At 41.2% G+C, this 20,774-nt stretch overlaps 1 protein-coding gene across 1 annotated transcript in view; it reads right to left on the bottom strand.

The window, feature by feature from the left end:
- The window catches only part of SNX7 (sorting nexin 7), a gene marked incomplete at its 5' end in the record, with an annotated part of 30,557 nt that extends 10,049 nt beyond the window's left edge, over positions 1-20,508 (bottom strand). Inside the window, 7 exons of the mRNA XM_082311526.1 lie at positions 4,806-4,892; positions 8,351-8,550; positions 10,454-10,655; positions 11,617-11,781; positions 12,202-12,312; positions 14,190-14,372; positions 20,317-20,508. Coding sequence (XP_082167652.1) covers positions 4,806-4,892; positions 8,351-8,550; positions 10,454-10,655; positions 11,617-11,781; positions 12,202-12,312; positions 14,190-14,372; positions 20,317-20,508 — 1,140 coding nt within the window. The remainder of the gene's footprint in view (positions 1-4,805; positions 4,893-8,350; positions 8,551-10,453; positions 10,656-11,616; positions 11,782-12,201; positions 12,313-14,189; positions 14,373-20,316) is intronic.
- Positions 20,509-20,774: the final 266 nt, after the last annotated feature.

Raw genomic sequence — 20,774 nt, 5'->3', positions numbered from 1 at the left:
CAGTGCAACAGCAGGCAGTGCGGCCACCATCAGAAACAAAACTAAGCAGCACTGCCTGAAATGGTCACAGAAACTGAGCCCAACACTTAATTCACAAACCACAGATCCCAGTTCAGTTTGACATACTAGAATCCTTCAGCTCTTAGAGTAGCCAAAACCTTCTTAGCTAGTAAAACAGAAAATTTCATCTGAATAGATTTTCTCCACATTCCATGATACACAGATGAATAAACATTTTTAGTTAGATTTGATTTCTACACTGATTTTCCTTGCCACACTTCTAGATTAATGAAATACTGGTTATTAATCAAGAACAAAATGCAAAATATTATTTCTACTTTACTAAAAAGCCCACGTTCAATTATCTAGCCAGACCAGTAATCAAACTATGGACAAGGGTAATTTCAACTACCAACACTGTATTCAATATCAAAAGGTTAATGCAAAGTTTAAATGTGAGGAAATTACCTTTAAAGGAATTACAGGCAGCTGGATTCGGTATCTTGGGCATGTCCCAAGTTAATTGCCTTTCCTTCAAATACCAAAAATGAATGCACACAGAATACTGAAAACTGTGAATATTTTCTAGATGATTTAGAGTAGGAAAGGCAGTCAAATCAATTTTCTGCTTTTGCAAGAAAGAAGTCCCTATATGGCAATAAGCTAGGCTACACACGTATAGAACTTTTCCGACTTAAAAGTGCTGGCTGCAGCAGCTTCCCCTTATCTCATTCTTCATATCTTTAAGACATTATTTTTGTCTTGCCTTTTCTAGGAACTACGAATTGCTTCCACGGTGTAGTCACAATGTGATGTGGACAGGCAGACTCTGTTCTACATCCCTGCCTGGATATGCATTTTAAACATCACTCTCTAAAGCCCAAAAGAAACTGTGTTGTATCAAGGCAAGAGTTGGACTTGAGGTCTAAAACCAGCATTATACCACACTTCTGCATCTCAAGTAGAGAGGGTTAAGATCTACTTTTTCAAAACTGAAAGAAATATAAATGCCACCCTCTTCAGCTGCCATGACAGCAGAAATCAAAGAAGAATGGCTTGGTCTCGACAAAAAACAGCTACCCAGTGTGCTCCTCATTTACAAGGTGTAAATTGTTACAATTTGTCCTGCAAATTAAATATGATTCTGAATCCATTTTCTTACATTGATCTCACTGAGGCAGCTAGTGTGATAAATTAAATCTCACATCAGTGATCCCCAGAGAAGGACAGCACAGTGCTAATCAGCCATCGGACCACGGGACAGGAAGGTGGGAGCCAGACGCTGCTAGGGCAGAGCCAGACGTGAACAGCGCGACCTGCAGCCAAAGAGACTTGGCCTAACAGCCAAATTACCTGGTAAGTGACACAGCATTTTACACTAGCTCACTCTGCAAAATAGCATGAATTTCTATCTATCTGCTACATGAATTAATCCTACAGCTTGGTGATACTAACCCTTTTTAGCCTGGAGTTAAAAGATATAAAGATATATATAAGATATATTCAGAATGTGATAGCTTCAGCATTTCATCTCTTTAGTACTTAGTTTCAAGTCTGAACACTAGAATCCTTAAGTTAGCATTTAATGCTTATCTGGTTCTGTCAGAGCACATTATACCAACCTTTTGTCAGAATTACTATTAGCACTAGTGGCAGTACCAAAACTTAAAAACTCACAAACCACAGAGGGTTGCACTAGCATTGCTGTGTATGCCTTCAGAATGGAGCATGGGAGCGATGGAGCCAAAACTCCAACATCTTTACAGCCAGAGCTCTGGAGGTAAGAAAGGTCTAGATAATCAGGAGGACACCAAAGGCCTCCTAAACGTCTCTGTCAGAGCCTGCATCCAAAGTCACAGTCTTCAAACCTCCCATAGCCTGAACAACTGCCTTCTTCATGGACTAAATTTTGGAGTGGGAGACAAGGTTTTGGCTTTTTAGCAGCACCACAAGCAGCCTTCTAAAAGCCTGGTGGCAGAAGCACAGCAAGAAAACGTTTTTTCCCAGCCAAGGAGCCTGACATCTCGTAAGGTTTAACTTGCGATTCCAGCCTATTTCAGCTGCACTGACCTTGGGGGCGTTTTGTATTCTCCTGCTGTATAACCTCCTGTTTGTTAAATCATTTAATGTTTGCCGTGACCAATGGTAAAGATCTCACCGCCTTTTATCAGCTCTAATGACAGTCTGAGATTCCTTATCTATGGTGGAAATGTACTTCAAATGAGATTAGAGTTTATGCCACTCATTGTCAGCAGAATTTCTGGCTACTAGATTGCACTGACAAGTTCGATCTGACGTCTGTGAGATCATCAGAAGCTACATGAGTTCTGCTTAGGAAGAGAAATGTGCAAATACAGCCAAACTCAGTGTTTGACACCAATTCCAATAACAGTACCTGTGTTATGACCACCTTTTATTCGGAAACCAGTCTGGTTAGAAAAATCAGCAATATATTTCAACACATAATAAAAATTAAAACATAGTAAAAAACTGATTAAGAAAACAGTTAAAAGTTACTTGAATGGTTAAAAATAGCAGTACACCATTCTCTGTGGCCAAACTATCATTAATGGAAAAGGCCTTCAACTTCTAATTAAGAAAAAGTCTTCAGGATACAGCTGCCACTCAATTAGAGAACACAGGATTTTCTGATCAGATTAGACTAACAGACATCTGGTTTAGTGCTCTTGTGAGACTGCAAGGAGAATCAGGCGCTCAGAAACAGGATTTTTTGAAATGAGTAAGAACTAGAGGGGTTGGAAAGATAAAACAAAGATCTGAACACCTGGGCAATCTCACTGTCCAAAGGCTGTTACCAAAACTGTAAACACAGTTTGGAAACACAGAAACAGTGAAAAAAGATGAGGTTGTGCAAACTGATCTCAAAATTTTACTGGAAGCAAGTACAAACATCTCTCTATGGAGTAAACCATTGTCAATATCAAATCAACATGGTATGATCAACACTGTGCTAAAGGGGAAAACATTCTTCTTTTTCTGTAACAGTTCAGGAAAAGAAAGTGCATGCACCTTGTCTGAGGACTCCATCAGATTATAACAGAAACACGTTCTGAAAAGACTGTGTCCTGCCAGGCAATGTTCCCTTCCCTACGGTGGACAGCAGTAAGACTAGCTGCTAAACAAGCTGTATGAAATTGCAATTCATCGCTGAATCGCTCTGTGCAAATGCAACTGTTTTTAGCAGGCTGCCAACAAACCATGCAAATGGGAAGTACTGAGTAAAAGGGACGCAACATTGAAAAGTTGATACAACTAGCTGCATACAAATAACTTACACAATGACGTGTAACACTCCTTTCTGCCAAAATAAATTCTTAGAACCATAGAATCATAGGACATCTGAAGTTGGAAGGGACCCATAAGGATCATTCTTAATATATACTGTGCTTTTACATGCAGTGCAACTCGTGCGTGCTGCCGGCACAGGGGGCACCCATGGCGCGGGGTGCTGGGTGCTGACACAGGCAGGCTGCAGGAGGAGCCTGCAGCGGGTCTGCCAGTGCCCTCACAAGGCAGCACGGGAATACGGTGGCCTGCAGCCAGCAGAGGACAAGGACCTGCCATTGCTACCCCAACTCCCAGCCTAGGGCGCTTCTCCAACTTACCATCCTCTGCGCATTTTATAACAGCTTCAAACTTTATACGTAAACTAAGGACAAAGGACAGGAGAAGCGGCAGAGGAAGCAGAGAAACAAAAACAGGTTAGAGAACACAAAGGCAGCGAAATGAGAGGACAATATAAATAAACAGAATTTCTACTTCAGGAAAAAACAAAACCGGTGGTATTTACTTACTGTTCCACTGCCGTACACAGAGGCAAACTGATACAAAATACACCATAACCATAGTAGATATCAGCCAGTGATGATATATTCTTATGTATTCAGCTCAGTGACAAGAAATCAAATAAAAATATGCATTTCAAGTGCCAAAAACTATCTAAACAGCTCATCTTTACACGACAGCTAATTACGACAACCCTAATAAAAAGTATCTGAAATGTCAAGGACTTTCTCCTTTGATGTACTAAAAAGTTACAGTGATTATTATTTAGTCATTTTTATATAGTATTTACACTGTATAACACTTTGCGTTAACACTGTGCTAAAAGGACATTATTTAGGCTGGAGAGTTAATAAAAAATTTAAAAAATGCCCATGCCCAGCTCAGAAGTTCGTTGTAATCGGCCCGCCGAGCCTCACTGATGGGTTTGGGGATGCCTGCCCCCACAGGCTACCATTTACGGTCTGACTTCACTAGAATGAATGAAGGTGTCATACTGGAAGTAAAAAAAAAAATCCCTGGGCCCAACCAGCTAAGACAGAAACCTGGAAGAACAGAATCCAGAACTTTTTATTTTAAAAAAGTTTAATGAACAGCTTTGCTCATTCTAACCACCTCCTCTCCCTCTCCGACATCAGTGGAGCAGCAGCTCCAAAAGCACTGCAGCGAGTCTTCCTTTCTTTTAACTCCCAGTGTGGAAGTAAACAGAAATGCTAAAAATAAGCTGCGGTACAGTCTGTGTTGACAAAACACAGTGGTCGCCCGCTATTACCAGTCCTTTGCTCCAGCAGCCTATCTACTGAAGTTTTGCATCTTTCTCATGACTGCCTTTGCCTGGCGTGCATAGCTGCAAAGACCAAATCTTTTCAGAATAAGTATGAGAATAATAGAGAGACCATCCAGTTACAAAGCATGGCTTCAGAGGACACGCTTTCTTCAGGGGATCATCTTTTGTGGTTAGAATAAGGCCTAGAAGATTTTAAGTTTCTGTGCATACTCACCAGATCCTTTTCTGTCTTTTTATTGGCTAAAGCATCAACTTTGGCGTCAAGCTCGCCTTGAATTTGGTCTCTCCTTTTCAAAACACCCTTAATATAGAAGACAAAAAAAAAAGAAGTAAACCACACCAAATTTTAGCCATCTATTCAGAAAACCAGCAAACAACTTGGCTATTTAATAAATTAAGCAAGATCACAGAATGATGCCATTTAATAATTTTAACTTGAGACATGTACTTTCCTCAAAAAAAAATCTTAAAATCATGTAATGAAGACTTATTTTTCAATACCTATATTTTATCTTACACGTTTTTCAAGAATCTTAGTAAATCCAAAATCAGTACCGCAAGAATCTGTCATAGACAGTATCATTGCTAGTTGTATGAGAAAAACTGCAAGAGCAGTTTACTTAGTATCAGCTCAACTTAACTATATATTCATATTTTAAAACAGCAGCATGAGTCTGCCAAATCTCATGAACAAAAGTATCTTCTTTGAGTAAAAGGTACAATATAAAGTAGAATAAATGACTAAAAATGGTATACCCGGCATTACTGAAATTGCGACTTTAACCTTCAATATTATTTTGTAAGTGCCAAATGTGGTTCAGTAAAATCAGATAAAATGATCATAAAAATGATAAATGTTCTAACATGGATATATGTGCTTATTTTCAGCATGCGTAATTATTTCCTCCTTTAAAACTGTCTTATCAGGTATTGGATTTTTAGCATAATGTCAAAAAATAATTAGAAAGGGGAAGGAACATTACTTGTTAAACTACAAAACAGGAGCGATATTACAGATTCAATTTCTATTTCCGATGCTCATTTGCTCTGTGACCTTGAGGAAGCCTTACGAATTTCTCTTTGCCTTAGTTTCCTCATCTGTAAAAGCACACTCAGGTGTGCTTATCTTGCAGAAACATTGCAAGGCTTCAGTCCTTTTAAAAAAAAAATCAGAAGCAGGACATATATAATGACAAATCTCAAAACTTCTTTTACATTACCTTGCCACAACTGGTTTTATTGCTTCTTCTGTATATACTAAAGAGATTTTCAGTATTCACCTCTAGCATAAGGCATGTTGAAACAGCACAGGGCACAAGCAGCTCTACCTTCTCTAGCTGTCTTATTTGACTGAGTTCTCTTTGAAATCTTGTCACTTTAACAAACACAATAGAATAATTTAGGAGGTTAATTTTCAAATAATTTTTCAATGTTTCTTTTTGAACAGGTACTCACTAGAAAAATTTAGTAAACCTGACTTTGGACAATTCTGAGTAACAGATTAGCAATACATACTCATGCTCATAAATCTGCGTTTCAATAGCTCAGAATATCTTTTGGTTAGATAAATACAGAAAATGTTTAGCTGTAAGCATAGAAGCAAAACAAATATGTCTGGAACAGCTTTCCTTCATATTACAAATGCTTTCTTTTTTTTACTATTTCTTTTGCCTCTTTTAAAACTGCTTTAATGCCCATTTGTCAAATTTATCACAAATACTCCTTAAATTACAAAATAAACCCAATTATTTTAATATTAATGTGCTACAAATATAGACAAGTGCTGACTTCTAATGGCAAACAGAGGGACTGTGTTTTTAAAACATATTATTATACTTTTACAATTTTTCGGTGTAATATTTAATGGTACCCGGCCACAAAACCCTCCAATAATTGTATCTGGACCCATAACCAATTTATTGCTGCAATTCATGCCCTGAGGCACAGCAGTACTCTGCACTCCCCAGATTTGGTCTGTGAGTCAGTTAGGAAGGAGCCAGTCCAGATGTACATATTTTAGCTATGAAATCATCTCTTCCCCAGTTTAAGGCTGAACTCCCAAGACTGGAAAATACAAGGATTGTATTGCATTGACCGCACCTTCTGCACATTTGCGCATGATCTTGGCAGCACCGCACAAAGGTCCCTGTGATGAGGGGTTAAACACGCCTCTGAAAGCAGGTTTTACGAGCGTGTGACTTCCCCTATTGCATTTTTATCAACTAGTAGTTCCCTGTCCAAGCTGTGAGAGGGAAGTAAACAGTAGGAAAAATAAAAATCCATGGCAAATGAAAGGAAAAGAACAGTTGTAGAACAGGAACAAGCTACTGGAGATTTTCCTCCGGACAGGACCTCAAGGCAGCCTAATGCTGCATTGCAAGTGTTGCATCAAGAACACTGCAAGCAGAAAAAAAAGCAATGAGCAACAGCTACTTGTAACGTGTGCACGAAGAGCCAGGTAGTCACTCCGGGGTTTGTCCACAAAAACCTCTCTGTGCTCTGGACAAAAGAGAACGCCTGAGAAAGGGTGAGCCCAGCTGCAGACTGGAAGGCAATGGGCAGGCAGCATCTCTTCAATAGCATGAAGGCTGGGATGGCTCATGGGAACAGAAATTCGGAAAAATAAATCTGGAAGTGGGGCAGAGGAAGAAGACCTGCAGTTGCAAGGACAGTAATCTCTTCAGACCTTTAAGCAAAGCAGTACCTACCTCCGTCTACCTGCACGTACATGTAAATAATGAGGCCTGCGAGATACAGGACATTTTGTATGGCCCCTCTTTTGGTGAAGCTGGTTTTAAGGACAGCAGTCATTGCAGCAGTAATTCTTAACCTCTCGGTAGCTAAGCCTTACTGAGAAACTGGCAGTGCTCTGCACAGTGCCAGCAAAGGCTGAGTTAACTTGGGTCTTGCTCTACCCATGGCCTGCAACACACTCTCCGCCCCTACTCGGAAACCACTGCAGCAGGAGCTGGGTTCCCAGCAGAGAGGCGAGAACAGATACCGCAGCTTGCATTGCTCAAAAACTAGACAAAGAGGGGTTTGTACACATTTTCTGCTTTCTGGAGGCAGCAGAGAAGGAATTATGGCATGCTGAATTCAGTTACTTAATCATGTTGATTATCCATCAGCACTGAGTTTATCAATTCTGAAGTCTGATTTTTTTACATTCTCTCCAAGTGTAAGAAAAATACGTACACAAAGGGAACTGACAGCATCACCTTATGGCAAAGACTAACGCGTGCTTATATAATGGCACAGGGACTGGAAGTTCCCTGCTGTTCTGGAAAAAGAAAACAGTTTAGGAACATCTCCTAGAAAGGGAAAAACCTCTCCACTCCTTTTCCCCCACACAATCTGTTACTCGATGAGTTCATATTTCAGCAGTGTCAGAGGAGGTCTTTCTCAGCTGCTGTTCCCCAAACCTTTCTGTGTTCCCGCCTCTCTCCTACAATGCAGGGCTCTCTGAAGATGGCAAAACCAGACGCTCTTTAGCCCAGCTACCAAGGGCTGCCTCCCATGCAAAACTATCAAGCTCTTCTCACCTGGAAGGGGTGCCTCTTGCCTGATGAACAAGGGGAACAGGACCAACCGGATTCCCTGCTAACGGACAGCAATCCTATGCTGCGCACGTGTAGCAACAACAGTAAATAAAGGGACTGCAAAACCATTTTCATCAGTTGCAAACTTCCTTCTTGTGTTTGTCACTGGACTAAGCCAAACTTTATATACAGCCATAAGCAATCCTTAAGGAAACCTTACCATCAGAATTTCACTGTAGAGAACGTATTCGTGTAAAATCGGCAGCAGGTTTTCCGAGAGCCCTGCCATTCGCTTCTCCGTAGCCTTGCAGCACTTGTCAATGCAGCTGGCAACACCTTTTAGGGAGTCGGCTATATCTTCTTCCGATGCTGACCAGAGTGTGTGGATGGGGCCATATTCCTTCATTTCATTAAAATACTCTTAACAGGAACATACACACATATTAGTCCTTTGTTCATTAATCGATGTGTAAGTGATACTAATTGCAACCTCATATTTACTGTGAACAAAGAGACTGAGGCTAATGTTTAAATTTGCTCAAATGACCAAGATAAGTAAACTGCAGTTCATTGTTTACGAATAAATTAATCAATTAATGTATTGTAATTATGTAGTTCCTAGAAACCTATCAGCAAAAATGCCCCAGTCATTTTAAAAGGACACGTGCAGTCCGAGACCTGATGGGTTGTATTCAGTTCACCCAATGATCTGAATTACTTCACGTTGTCTTCACACAGAGGAACGGGAGCCATAGCAGCCCCGGGGCAGCAGCTGGTGTGACTTGCTTCTACTGCCCTGAATTCTTCTGCTACAGTAATGCTCCGAATCCCACTATTAAAACTAGTAGCCTTGGTATGTCCCAAAACCTGCAGAAGACACACTGAAGTTCACTCCAGTTCTGCTGGCGTGACCTCTGTTAGTAGCTTTTATTAATCTAAATACACGGATATCCTATGAATTATTTCTCTTATGTCTCTAGGCCAAATGATAATCTGTAAGCAGAGAGAGAAAGGTCCAGAATTCACTGTGCCGTTTGGCAGGGCTAAACTTGGGCAAGGCTGGCTATGACCTGGAAGCTGCATGTTCACAGGAGGGTACTGTGAACACATGGGTCATGTATTGAAAACACAATTTCATCACAACTGAATTTATAATGAAGAAATGTCCAAGAAAAGATGCAAAGCGGATGTGTGCCATGAAAAGTGTAATGTTTACTTTGAGATTAATTGGACAAAAAAAAACCCCGTGGAAGAGAGAATTAAGAATCTCATGTTAAGCTACTGCAAGCAGGAATGTTTTCTGAATCACAGCTATCAACAGTTCATATCCACGACAGTGCGGCCCTGCACACAACTGTTCTGCCAAGTGCTATCTGGGAAATCTAGAAAGAAGATAAAACCCACAGCATTTGGGGGCATGTCAAAATTCATAAGGTTTTCCAAGAAATATTTTGGCACTGATGCCTTGAACCTACAGACCTCAGCCTGCTATTTCCACTGAAGTGAATGATATCAAAAGGAAGTCTTTTCACTAACATGTATTTTCCTTTTATAAGACCCCTCCAATTTAGTGAGGACACGCTGAGATCTGGTACTGCACAATAAGGCACAAGGGCTCAGTTATTAAAGAACACAGTGCAGCTCTTCAAATTATATTATACAGACAATAAAATCCCTCAAGTGCTGACCAGTGGAAATTCTACTGAACAGGCCTAGTCTGAGATCAGGGTCAGCCTCAGAAAGTCAGTAATTTAGCGTTCAAGTAGGTGTTCGAACTGCTGTTGCTTAAGGAAAAAATTGAGATTAAGTCATCCTCCTTAAGAAAACAGGCACAGTTTCCTATGACAGAAATTATGACCAACAGTAAAGCTATTAAAAAAAAATCTACTTGGTTAACACAGAAAAAAGGTGCAGAATGAAACCAAAAAAAGAGATCTGGAATTTAGACAGCATTGTGCCAGTATAAGACAGCACAGAAAACTGTGACTATTTACATTCCACTGAAAGTACAAAACAAAAGGTCATGCAGCTTTCCAAAACGCACAAGTAACAAGACAGCCATACTTGCTACATTTTCTTCTTTCTAAGTTCCTTATCGAGTAGTTCAATGACACGTTAAAACTCTTCCTATTAACAAGGTATTCAAACTAACTTGAAGGTCTGCCAAAGCCAGGACCATTATGAAAAGCACAGTATAAACACCGATCTCCCTTTTCCCCTGCTTGCTGGAAAGAGTATTTTGCCTGGCACAATGAAAACTAATTTACTTTTCCAATATATTAATGTCTTAAATCAATAAAACTGATACTTGTTTTCTACTTACCCCTTTCTTCCTTGTAAATTCTATGAGCTATTTTGTCTAGTACATTTATTTTCTGACTAAACGTTTCCATGTAATCGTTCATTTCTGTAAACATTTCAGGACGATTTTTAACTCCTCCTCTTACTGAGGATGCTACAGCTCTGACGGTCTGGCCCATCCTGCTCAGCAAGCCGGGACCCTGCTTCTTGTGTGAGGAGAGTTCCTAGAGACAGAACACGCCGTGTTTACGTCCATGTACTTTTTAAAATTCTCTGAAAATAATGCATACTTTAAAGCTTTTCTTTTTTTTTTTTTTTTAAACAAAACTACATACATAAGGCTCTGTGTGTCTTTTCAGTGTAGAAATCTTACTCTAAAATTATTAGACCAGTGTCAGAACCGTACCGGTCATGTGCATTTATTAGCTAAGCCTTTCTGGGCAAACACAAGCATGCCGTGTATCACGCTCTCACAAGAGTGATTAAAGATGGCAGAGAACCTTTACCCTTTCATTCCGTAGGGTGCGTTAGCTAGTTTGCAATTTAGCCTTTTGAACAGGAAAGCGGAGGCAATGATTGCAGAAATAAGTCACTGAGAAAAGCAAACAATGTTCCTACTGGAAGAAGTAATCCATCTATTTTTGTGTAACTCTTGCTAGAATAACCTTTGCTGAAGTTCAGAGGCAGGCTTTTCTGAGTATAAAACTCCCAATTTTCCACTGGACTCATCTTGCAAAAATACAACAGGAAATTCAAAGGCTGTATTTTTCTTTTACGAGACCCGTATAGCTTTTAAAAAAATGCAGATGAAAAAGACAGTGCCATGCCAAAACAATAACTAATTTAAAATACTACTTTTCATGTAATCTTGGAAGCTTATATGTATACCAAAAAGCACGCAGAGTTGAAGTGTTGTGAATTTGCCACAAAACTCCAAAATGCAGCAACAAAAACTGCTTTGGAAGGTAGAGCAATATTTATGGCCACACGCATGATTACCAAAAGCACAGAAGAAAAGGTTATCTCGGAGGATGAATATTCCATAAATCCCCTGCCTTCTTCCGACACTTGTGTAACAAGCTGTGGGAGGACACTATTGAATACTGAACTAGGGAGACTCCTGATATACTCTACTAAGACAAGACGTGGTTTCACATAACTGTAAAAAAAATAAAGTCATTTTACCCAGGCCTGCGCAGTAAGAAAAATTTTGAAGTCTTCATTAAAAGTTAAAGTTGGATGGTCAGCAATACGGTTCAAAAATTTATGTAAAGCTTTTCTTCGAGTCTCAATGAATTCATCACTAAATCGTTCCACCATTCCCTTCATTATGAATTTTTCAGGCAACGGCTAAGGAAAAAAGAAAAAATATATTGTATAATTTGCATAATATTAAGGGTATTATAATAGTTCTTCTACTTACTAAAAACCATAGGTATACCTTGAGGAACCCACCACGCAAAAACCAAATTGTTATAAAGTTATCACATTCAACAGTGGTATAACATGGTTGTTGTAGCACACAGTGCAGACGTATACGAGTACAACTAAGAAAGAAGGACATAAATTACTGCAAATGGCACAATTACAAACGTAAGAAATAATACCTTTATGGGATTTTTAATTACCACATATGTATAAAGCTAATGAAACTAGGCTGGTTTAACATTTGTGACATTTCAGAAACTGAGCAAAGACTTCAAACATCTCTGTATAAAACTGGAGCCATTTATAAACAAATAAAAATAACTTAAGTTTTAGCAAACGAACAGGAATAATCAGTGTTGGATGTGCTTCTTCAAGTTTGCTCTTCAGCCAAAGGAAATCCTGGTATCGTCTTCGAACTTCATATTCGCTGGAGTCAAATTCACCACGAGATGTCTGAACACCAGAGGCAGAAAAAACAGGCCCAGGTTAGAATAACAGAAAAAAAAAAGAACAAAATAGTTTTAGATTTTGGAGAAAACTGAGTACTTGAAGGGAGTGCATACCTGATTCTATTTGGCCTGTGTTATTTGCTTGCTGTTTTTTAAAGTGCAATGACCAACTACTTGAAGAGATAAAACACATCCCATTTTAGCAAGAAATCAAAGTTCTATTGTAAAAAAAAAAAAAAGAAAAGCAAGCACTAAACTGCACACAGAGTGACTTATCATAATTAGCCTACCGCTATGTTTCCAAAATATTTCAATCATTATTTTAGCGTGGCATTTTCCTTTTAGCAATCGCGGTTATGTTCGTTACTTTTAGGGCACTTCTTTCAAAGCGATTAGTAATCTATGAGAGAGGAAAGTCCATTTTTAACATTCTGAAAAAAACCCTCAAATAGCTGACATACGTCCTTGGGACCTGCTGACACGAGCCAACAATCCCCACATTCAAAAGATGAAAACTTCAGCATATCATAGCAATAACGCTTCCTGCGCTGCTTAATGGATTCCGCGTTCCATCATCAATTGCAGCTTCGTAGCCCTTTGTTAGAACTTGCCAACAAACCTTTAATGCCTAGGAAAAATGCTTATTACAGTGTTGCAAAATTGTCAGACCATGAGATTTATTTGATCGCTGCTTTATCTTCTAGAATCAAGCCACAAAGAGCCCATGTTTTCATCAAAGTAATGCGTGCTGTTTAGCACTCATTGTTGCGCAGAGATTTATAATGCGATGCAAGTAAATTCTAAAAACCTCAAAACACACTTTTGTAATCTAAACATTTTTGAGGGCTGAATAAAAAATTTTCAAGGTATGTGGGAGGAATGCTATGACTTTATCATCAACAACCAGCACTTCAAATTAAATACGATAAGAAAGGAGAGAAGAGATAAAAAAGCAAAAGCAATCCACCTTACAGCCCTTCCATACTTGCCTGAAGAAAAAATGTTCTCTCGTCTACAAAAACATGCATAAAGCTAAAATTATTGCTAGCAACCTAACGAAGATAGCACTCTTCCTACTCTTTAAATATTTTATGAGGAATGGATATCTCCTCTTATTTAAGGATGAATAATTCCCATTTGAAAATTTGGTTTTAAATGAATCTTTTAAAAAGAACTCAAAGTAAAATAAATTAACGGTGAAATTCTCAAAATGCAGCCTGCAGAATATTTGCTGGTAATCCCAGAAGAGCTAGCTAGTCTCACAAGGTTAACTTTCTTCCTTCTTTCCAGTAAATAACTTGCATTCAGGACAGCTAAAAATACACTTAGCTGTTTCCTAGTATTACTTTTCCACTGGAGAATTGTGGCAGTTTCCCCAGAAACCATATGCAACTGTAAATGGGAAACAAATGTCCATGGGATAGTGGACGCTGTAACTACAAAAGAATGGAATTGAAAGACTTTGTAGCAGGTAACATTTATGCAAGACAAAAGACTGGTAGCCTGCGAGTGATCCAAAAGTCATAAATACTTGGGCTAATATAGTGTCTTTGAACCGAATCAGTCTTTCTGCTGTTTCGTATTCCTGCTGAAGATCACAACAGAAAATGTTATTCTCATATAGAACTGATTTGGCTGTTGAAGAATTATTAGCTATTTTCTCAGCATAAAAACTCCAAGCACCTCTGTGTGTAGACTTATACCGGATTTTTTTTTCAGAATCTACTGCACAGCTTCATACAGTTTTAGTGGTCTATAACTCATGGCAAAATCAGGGTATAATTTAAATTTAGTAATATCCCAGAGAATGGTATGCAAGAAGAGTGAAAATGCTACTACTGTTATCAGTGTAAGCTGCTGTAGCCATGAGCAGATGCTTACCTTTGTGACTACTCTGTATGTAATAAACGTTTCAATGGCTGTAATGTGGCTTTCAGGGTCATCAACTGTAATGAAGAGATCTCTTAATTCTGGTTCATCTTCAAATTTATACTGGTTTATCATTGATGAGGGGGATGTTGGCATTGAAGGACTGAATGAGTTTACCTCAGCCAGTGATGTATCCTACAGATAAGACATGAGAACATCCATATCAATGCATCTTTATATCCAAACACACGCATGCAAACACATGTCTCAGATGCTAAAATGGCAAGCTTTTAAATAGGCTGGTAAAACATAAAACACAGCGCAGATGAAAGAATTATATAGTACATGGCAAATCTATTCTCCTTTTCAGCTTCAGTGAGGATGTAAGAAAGAAGAATGAGATTTATTCTAAAACTGATGAAAGAGCAAAATGCTACCATTTGACAAGAATGTTATGCATAGCTAGAAAGAGAACTTGCCTATGAATGCTAAAATTAGTTATGAATCCAAGCACCCAGTAATTGTGTAGGATACTTACCAGCTTTATTAAAATTGTTAGAAGGCAGTTACTCAGGACTTATGAAGTTTAAATTATCTCTAATAACCTGAACAGGGTGGATAAAAAATGATGATTTTGAAAGAAAACAAGACAAAATCCAAATGAGAATTTTTATTGGAATTGGATATTTCAGTTTGCATACATTTTAAAATAAAGTTTGACATGGAAAACTTCTAGAGAGACCTAAATTTAATCTTTTTAAAAAGAAAAACAGTAAATAAGGATGCAGTACAAATCTGTTGCTTAATTTCTAAAAAAAGTCAAACCACTGTTTTGGTGAAGTGGAAAACCACTTTTTGATAGCATCAACCACTTCCACCACAGCTCTCTAAGAATACGGCCCCATAGCCGCTGCTTCTGCTCAGCGCGTTCAGTGGTGATCACTCAAATGCTAAGAAACTGAGTGGCAATTAGAAACAGGCAAAAAATCTCATTTTCTTTCTTAGATGCAAGTCTAGATGAGATCTACTAATCTAAAATCATGAAGGATACAGTGACTAGGAAAACAAATTACATTCACTAACACCATAAAAGAGCATAATAAATGAATAAATCACTAAAAATAATAAATTTGGGCAATTAAAATCAATCACTATGTTTTAAATATGAAACATTTTATACGCTTCTTCTAATATATCCAATGCAATGAAGTATTTTTATAACAAACCTTAAAATTAATCTGTTTTCTGGAAGTTTTCTAGAAGTGTAGTTAGGCTATCCTAACTACCAAGTGGGAAAGAGCGCCCTTTCCAGTGCCTCACTATGGAGCAAGGAGAAAAGGGATGTTGCTAGGGAAAACTGCTCCAGTGGCAGGAGCGGAAACGTGGGAGTCCACAGAAAGGCAGAGACACGGCATCATCCCCAGGCCGATCTCGTGGGAGCGAAGAGCACAGCACCGCAGCGCTGCGGAGCTTGGCGAGAGCTGCTTTTTCTCCTTCGAATTTAACTGGATCAAAACTTTCTCTGGGAGACGTTCTCCTCTCTTGTTCTTCTCCTGCCTTAAACCTCATTGCCTACTGCCATCCCTCTCCCTTGGATTTACCAACGTACTCCCACAAATACGGAGTAGAAATTTATATTGAGAATTACGCACAGAAAGCACTGAGGGACGAGTTCTCCTCCTGTCATTTAGGTACAGTTCTTTGAACTGGGAGACGAAAGCAGGACGGAAGACTAAAGGCAATGCTTTAAATATTACACAGCCGCTTACTTGTACACCTGTAAGTCATTTTATTTTTACTCAGCGTGTTCCTACACATGATTTCTATACTGGTATCCAGCCAGCACTGTCCTGAGTGGTGGGGGATTAACAGGGAAGCTGGTGTCGCTGCCCGCTAGCGCTAGCTGGCCGTGCTCTACATGCAGAATGAGGCCCGCTAGTTCAGAGCAGCCCATGTGATTCAAAGTGCTGAGACAACGGGAAATTTCCAGGGAAAGAAAAATGCATGTGAGCACGTAAGGGACCTGAACGGCCAGATAACTTGAGGAATAATGACTCTGCAAGGCCTAAATTGGATCAAGGCAAATGTGTTTCATATTTTCTCATTTTCCATGGGTCATTAATACCTTAATGTTTCGTTCCTCCTTCTAGGCTGCTACTAAAAATTGCTCTATACAGGCAGGTTTCTGGAAGTATATTTTTATACGGAAGGGCTTATGAATATGTGGTTTGTGAAACAAAACACAGGCAATAAAAATCCATAGAATAAGCAGGTCTTCAGTTCTGTTGTAATACAGCTCTAGTGTTCATCTGCACATGAATGAATGCATGCGAGTTTTAAACAAGCATCTGTTTCTCTTTCTTTATCCTCATGATACTTCAGGTTTACCTCCAGCAGTTCTTGAAGTTCGTGTGATGTAAGTCTGATGTCATCACAGAAACATGGTAAAAAAAGATGATAATTTTCTATTTTCTATACAGCTGTAATTTTGTGGTTGGAACTATGTTTTGGTGTGCATACAGCTGAGGGCAGAAGGAGTTTCGTGGCACAGGAAAAACAGACAATTCTTCTAGCTCTTGGGTTGTATAATTTTTTTCAAAAAAAAAAAAAACAAACGTTTTTCGTCTTCATCCAAGCAGAGCAAATCAAGGTCCTGTCCCAGATAACGATGTGCCTCCCCACGCCTACCCCAGGCCCACTTGCCTGCAGTGCCCCTTCTCCCTTCCAAGCCCTTGCGTTACTGACAGCAGTCGGCAGAGCCGTGCGTGCCGATCGGCAAATAGGTTCATGCATTCTGGTTTACTGGCCAGGAGACCAAACAGATAGAAAATCAACGAGCTCCTGGCAGCATGAGGGCCTTGTTCTGGGTCTCCTTCCTCTAATACTTGCAGTTACCCTATCTCACTCTCACATTTGGCTGCAATGGGTCAGTAAGACTCCAAAATAAATAAGGGAAGGAAAACACTCATACAGCAGGAACAGCCTCAAAGTAGGCTGAGCACACAGCTGAGCCTGCAGCTCTCTGTAGAAAACATCAAGCCCGGGGGTTTGCCTAAACACCACTGCTCCCCAGAGCACAGATCCTTGACTCAGGGTTGCCTCCATGCCTCATCCCTCCCTCCCTCCCTCCCTCCCAGCGAGGATCCAGAGCTTGCAGTCCTCTGAGGCCAGGGATCCAAAGCAGGTCTGGAGACAAAGGACGTGGTGGCAGAGTTTGTCTTGTAAGAGAATAGCTGAGTTGTTGGAGCATTCTTCAAAGAAGCAGAGAGATTCAGGAAGACAGAATAGTTCCTTGGCCGAAAAATCCACTTATAAATCAGTCTCAAATCCTTGATCGACTTGTTTTGGAAGAAAAACTAGCCTCTATGCAATTCTGAAGTGGCATGTACATCTTTTCCAGAAATACCATTAATTAAGTTTTCTGTAATTACGAAATGGAGACAAACACTGTAAAAGAGAGTTTGAAAGAAGAGCTGCTAAAGATTTTAACTATTAACCGAAGTGCTGACAGCTTTGTCAATGCTAGGTCACTGTACCAGTTAACAAGGAAGGCAAAGATTAACTGAATGGGTACTGCGATACACATGGTACTCTAGCCTTTGAAACTCATGGACAAAAGCAGGTTGAAAACATTGCATTTGTGTGACTCATAACTCAGCCCCCAGAAGTCGTCTCTGCCAAAAAGACCTCAGAACTTTTCCCATGGTAACAGAAACTAGGATAAAGCGAAATGCACGTCACATCATGAAATGCTTTATGAGAGTTGCCGAAGAAGATGCTAGTCTGTAGTATTTGAGCTATGTCACACAATACCGGGTCAATGGTTTATGACACTACCAGGTTAAATGTCTATGAATTTTCATAAAATAAAAGCCCTGTGTTTACATCTTGAGTAATAACTTATGGTATTGAGGCTGACAATTTCTAAGAATCTCATTTTTCACCATTTTGGTAGCTGGTACATTTCATTGACTAAACTGAGAAAAATGAAGTCAATGTCAGTGTCAGGCACCGAGCACCGCACTGCCGCTGCTGTCCCGCTTGGCCTGCAAATGCTACACCACTACCTTAAAGACAGTGGCGTGAGAAACCCCATTAAGATACAATTTAAAACAAGGTGGTCCTGGAACAGTACGTTATGGAAAAATCAGTTTTACAAAACTTAGTCTGAAGCTACATTTAACCTGTCAGTTTCCCTTGAATATATGGAACGTGAACAAATGGAGTGTAATCCCCAACCAACCTCACAGATTTTCATCAGCTCAAAAGATCAGCCCTCAGATTGCACCTGAAAGCAAACCGTGAATTTCTGGTCTATATATAACCACTAAATGCAGGTGTCCAAGCTTGGGAAAGAAGGCTGTATTTTCACATAGTATGACAAATTTTCTTGTTTGCAAGAATAAGTTATCATGTGGCATGCATTAACAGTAGTTAAGATTTAATGCAAGTAAGAAATATTTGGCATGAATCCAGGCAGCAGAAATTTACAGATATAGATATTTGCCATATAGCAGCAGTAACTTGTATCAACTACACTAGTTTTTATTTTTTATTCCCAAGAAGCATCGCTCTTGACAAGCAAGCAGCATAACTGTTGATATGCTGTATTGATAGGCAGACACCTGCGTGCAGAATTGCCTGAGCCTACCTAGTAAAAGAAAAAGGATTCAAAGTAAGAAACAAACAACTAAAATTATATTTTAGCACTACTTTTGCATGCAAGTTCAGTGAATCATTCATCTCTTTATGTCAAATCAAGACTGGTGCTTTTCTAGAAAATATGCTTTAGCTAGACCCTAGTTATGCTTCAGAAACACACAGATAACTGGGTGAAATTTAGCCTGACCTCTTGCATGTTATGGTCCATTAAATCACCTAATAGTCCCTTCTGGCGTTAAAATCCATGAACGTCAAGAATTTTACTACAGTCAAAGTTTAAATACATAGCTTCAAAGAAGGAAGCTCTTATTCCAATGTTTTCATTCATGCATACCAAGAAATGTATCTCGTTTACAGAAAAATACACATTTAATTCATATGACAACCGGCCCTACTGAAAATACGTTGGGTGTCACATTTTCGAACAGGAAGCCTGTCTGCTGTGTCTCTCCAATGTCACACATCCTGTCACACAGCACTTCAGAAGTCTCAGAAGGTGAGCAGGGCCTTAAGCCCCCTAGATATATTTTTTCCACCTTAGCGATCTGTAGGTCCTCATGCTATATTTTAGATGCTGCCTTGGTAAGGCCAACAGATCCATGACATGCTCTCTTCTTCAATGGCTGAGAAGGCAAGAGGTAAGTCTCATCTTAACCAAATTAGTACAAAATGAGAAACAATACACATGATAGCTATAGCACACTTCATTGGATTACTTAAATTCGGCAATGTGGGCAGGACTGGCGCCCACATCCCTAGCTACCTGTGTGCTTTCGGAACGTGGACCCTATCGTATCGTCAGTTACATTCATTTTATTCCCTTCATCAAAATACAGATGTTACCTTCTTGAACCTCCTATGTGAAGGTGCCAGACTTCCCTTCACCTTTTAGAAGAAAACTCAAACTGAAACTTGGAAATATTTATTTATATTTAAATACAACCGCAATTACTAAACACGACTGTTATTTAATTTACAGACACGTATATGGTACATGACAAATGCTAAGTGATGATAAGGTTACGGAGACTCCAGATTACTTGGCAAATTTAAGGTAAGAGCAGTTACGACTTGCAGAGCTCGCCTGCGGTACCAACCCCCCTTTTCGTGCCCCAGGAGAAGCCCCCGGGGCTCCGCTGGGGGGGGCCGGGCTGCCTGGGGCTGCGCTCGGCGGCCCCCGGAGCGCCGGGGGGCTTCTCCTCGGGCAGCGGCCGGCAGCCGGAGCGGACCTGCGCTGCCCCGCGCTGCCCCGCGCTGCCCCGCGCTGCCCTGTCCGGGCGCAGAGCGCGGAGCTGCCCGGCCGAGCGCGGGGCGGGCGCGCAGAGGCCGGGCAGAGGCCGCGATCGCCGCCGCCCGGGGCGGGGCCGTCCCGTCCCGTCCCGTCCCGTCCCCCCCGGCCACGGCAGGGCAAAGTGCCGGCGAGCGAGGGACCGGCCAGCAGCCCGCCCGGCCCGGCCCGGCGAGGGCGCTGCCGTACCTTGCTGAACACCTCCAGGTCGTCCTCCTCATCGTCCAGCGCCAGCACCTCGGCGGCGGCGGCGGCGAGCAGCGGCCCCCGGGCCGCGCCGGGGACACCCGCCGGGGGGTCAGCCCCGGCCCCGGGCCCTCCCCCGCCGCCGGGGGAAGGCGGGGGGAGCGGCGGCGCGGGTACCCGGCCCTCTGCCTCCATCCTTCCCTGCCGGCGCGGGCGGCGGCCCCGCCAGAGCCGCTCCCCGGGGGGCCGCAATTGGCCGCCCGCCGCCCGCCGCTCCTCCGCCCCCGCCCGCGGCCCGCCCCCGGCCCGGCCCGGCCCGGCCCCGGGGGGCGCGCCCAGTGCGCAGGAGTGGAAGCGGCGGCGGCGGGAGGGCCGCCCTGCCGGCCCGGGAGGAAGCGGGAAGCGGAGCCGGGACGGGCTGGGACGTGCCGTGCCTCGCCTCGCCTCGCCTCCCGGCAGGC

The sequence above is a fragment of the Platalea leucorodia genome, assembly GCF_965183815.1.
Source record: "Platalea leucorodia genome assembly, chromosome: 5".
In the NCBI taxonomy this organism is placed as follows: domain Eukaryota; kingdom Metazoa; phylum Chordata; class Aves; order Pelecaniformes; family Threskiornithidae; genus Platalea; species Platalea leucorodia.
Note: the sequence above shows the minus strand (reverse complement) of the source record. Positions and strands in the feature narration are given on the sequence as shown.